The 2210-nt window shown below is 34.9% G+C and overlaps 1 protein-coding gene across 2 annotated transcripts in view; it reads left to right on the top strand.

The window, feature by feature from the left end:
* Positions 1-407: 407 nt before the first annotated feature.
* Positions 408-2210, top strand: part of LOC101851702 (double zinc ribbon and ankyrin repeat-containing protein 1) — a 35818-nt gene continuing 34015 nt past the window's right edge. Inside the window, exons 1-3 of one of the 2 annotated variants that reach the window (XM_013090939.2) lie at positions 408-496; positions 1295-1419; positions 1792-1935. In XM_013090939.2, coding sequence (XP_012946393.1) covers positions 1827-1935 — 109 coding nt within the window. In that variant the 5' untranslated portion in view covers positions 408-496; positions 1295-1419; positions 1792-1826. The remainder of the gene's footprint in view (positions 497-1294; positions 1420-1791; positions 1936-2210) is intronic. The other variant, XM_013090942.2, reaches the window with a different exon arrangement.

Below are 2210 nucleotides of genomic sequence, written 5' to 3'. Positions count from 1 at the left end.
TAAAACAAGTCAAATGTTACTACGCCACTGGTCCTAATTCTGTTTTCAAACATCAATAACTCAATTAGAAAATTAGGGGCCTATAACTATTGATTTGCGGCAAAAATGAAGGCTATATCATTCGTGTTCAGCATACAAAATACTACTAGAAAAACAGTATACATAAAACGTGTACAAGAGACGGGTGTTTGAATTTTTTTTTTCACGTTCGTTTAGTTCTGAGCAACGTGTTTAATGAATGATCAAGTAATCTTGCAATGCTATTAAATTCGGAAATTAATTAGGTTTGCTGTTTTTTTAACTGGATCATAAGATCATGTACCACAATAACAAAGATTATTAATGGTAATGCTGGTGCTGTTATTGTATCTTACAGGCGAAAGAGTTCCCACAGTAAACCAACCAAATCGATGCTCTTGCGTCGCTACGGTGGTTGCTACAGAAAGCGGGCAGGTGCCCGATTTATCCCCCCGATTTATTTTGGATAATACTATAGGTAACTTGTATTTACATGTGATAAACGACGATTAGCATTATTGTAGCCGTAACGTACGTCTGTGGGGCACATTGCACTGTATCGAGTGTGAATGAGAGCTGTGTTCACACCTTCATATCATATTCTGTTTACAAACATGCCCAAACCTGGTTCATCGAGCTGGGCTGGACTGGTTCGTTCTTACGACGGTGGTCTTTATAATAATTTCGTAATGTGCACATAATGATAATTCCGATTTCTTTTCTTATAAAATGGTTTCATCTTATTTTGATTTTCAAGTTGTTGTTTTTTTTATTTTATCATATATAGAGAACTGGATTTGAATTTAGGCAAGCACTATTTGCAACGCCGCGTTCTGAATAGCTCCCGTGCTATTTGAAAAGCCGCGTTCTGAATAGCTCCCATGCTATTTGAAACGCCAGTAGGCCTGCTAGAATCTAGATCTAGATCTAGATCTAGTAGCCATCGTTTCTACATGATAATATTCTAGTTCTGCCTGAATTGTGGATGCTTTCTTAGTTTCTTGATAAACCTCCTAGGATTTGACTCCTTTTTTATGACGTTGTCTTATTCCAATCAATATTGGGTAGATCTAAATCTAGATCTAGATCTAGATTAGATCTAGCAATTGTTTCTGACATTGTTTGCACAAAAGTAGACTAGACGTAGTCTTAAAATTGTTCATCTCTCATAATCACAATCATGTGAGTTTTGAGTTTGAGCAAGTAAGTCGAAAGACGCTTGGATAACAATAACAAGACGTTGCAACTCGGTATAAGCAGTATTTCCTGTCCACAGTGTCGTCATACAATTGATTCTAGATCTACCTGAAAGTTGATTCCCAGAAGTGGGAGTTGTGAGCAGTGAACAGAATCGAAACGGGGATCCAGCTGTACTGTAAAGAACTAATGCACCATTTAAATGTAATTATCTATATTGCCTCTGTACTTTCATCATTAAATCATTTTAAATTATTAGTAAAATTACTCCTATTACTACTAACAACTATTACTTCTACTACAACTTTTGCTATAATTATGAATTATATATTATAATTATTACTATTATTATTATTAAATTATTATGATCAGTTTTATTTGTTGAACGATTTCTGAATGGGCAAGCGTGGAGGCGACTGATCTCCACCCTTTGTACCTGATGGTATAGGGAGAGAGTAAGTTAATAATAAGGTGCGTATGACTGATGCGATAATTCAAGCTCCAGAGACAATCGAAAGCCTATAATACTTGCTAATGTGTATTATAACCAAATAGTATTCTTCATTTATTTTTCAGTCCTCTTTGTAAGAGTTTGAGAATTCAGCTTCAACATGACAGCAGGATCTATTGCAGTCCCTACGGTCATACCATTAAGACCACCTCTGCCAGGGAGACCAAAGACTGCCATTGATTCAAACACGAAGATTGAACTCAGAACAGGTATAGTGTCTTTTATGTGTTAATTTTATTTTATGCTTAAAGAAATGATCCTATGAGGTATCATTTGAGGTGAAAAGATGCTTGCGATCTTATATGAAACTTTTCTATCTTACTGTGAAATGTGATTGATTGTCGCTTTGAATTCAAAAGATAAAATTCTGTATGATTAATTATAAACCTACCAAATGCAAAAATTATGGGTACTTTTAATTTACTGAATTATTTGCACTAGTGTAAGACAGTTAAAACCCCAGTCTTTTTTCTTTTTTTTTTTT

The sequence above is a fragment of the Aplysia californica genome, unplaced genomic scaffold (assembly GCF_000002075.1).
Source record: "Aplysia californica isolate F4 #8 unplaced genomic scaffold, AplCal3.0 scaffold00029, whole genome shotgun sequence".
Lineage (NCBI taxonomy): Eukaryota > Metazoa > Mollusca > Gastropoda > Aplysiida > Aplysiidae > Aplysia > Aplysia californica.
The sequence above is the reverse complement of the archived record's forward strand: the minus strand, read 5'-3'. Positions and strand labels throughout refer to the sequence as shown.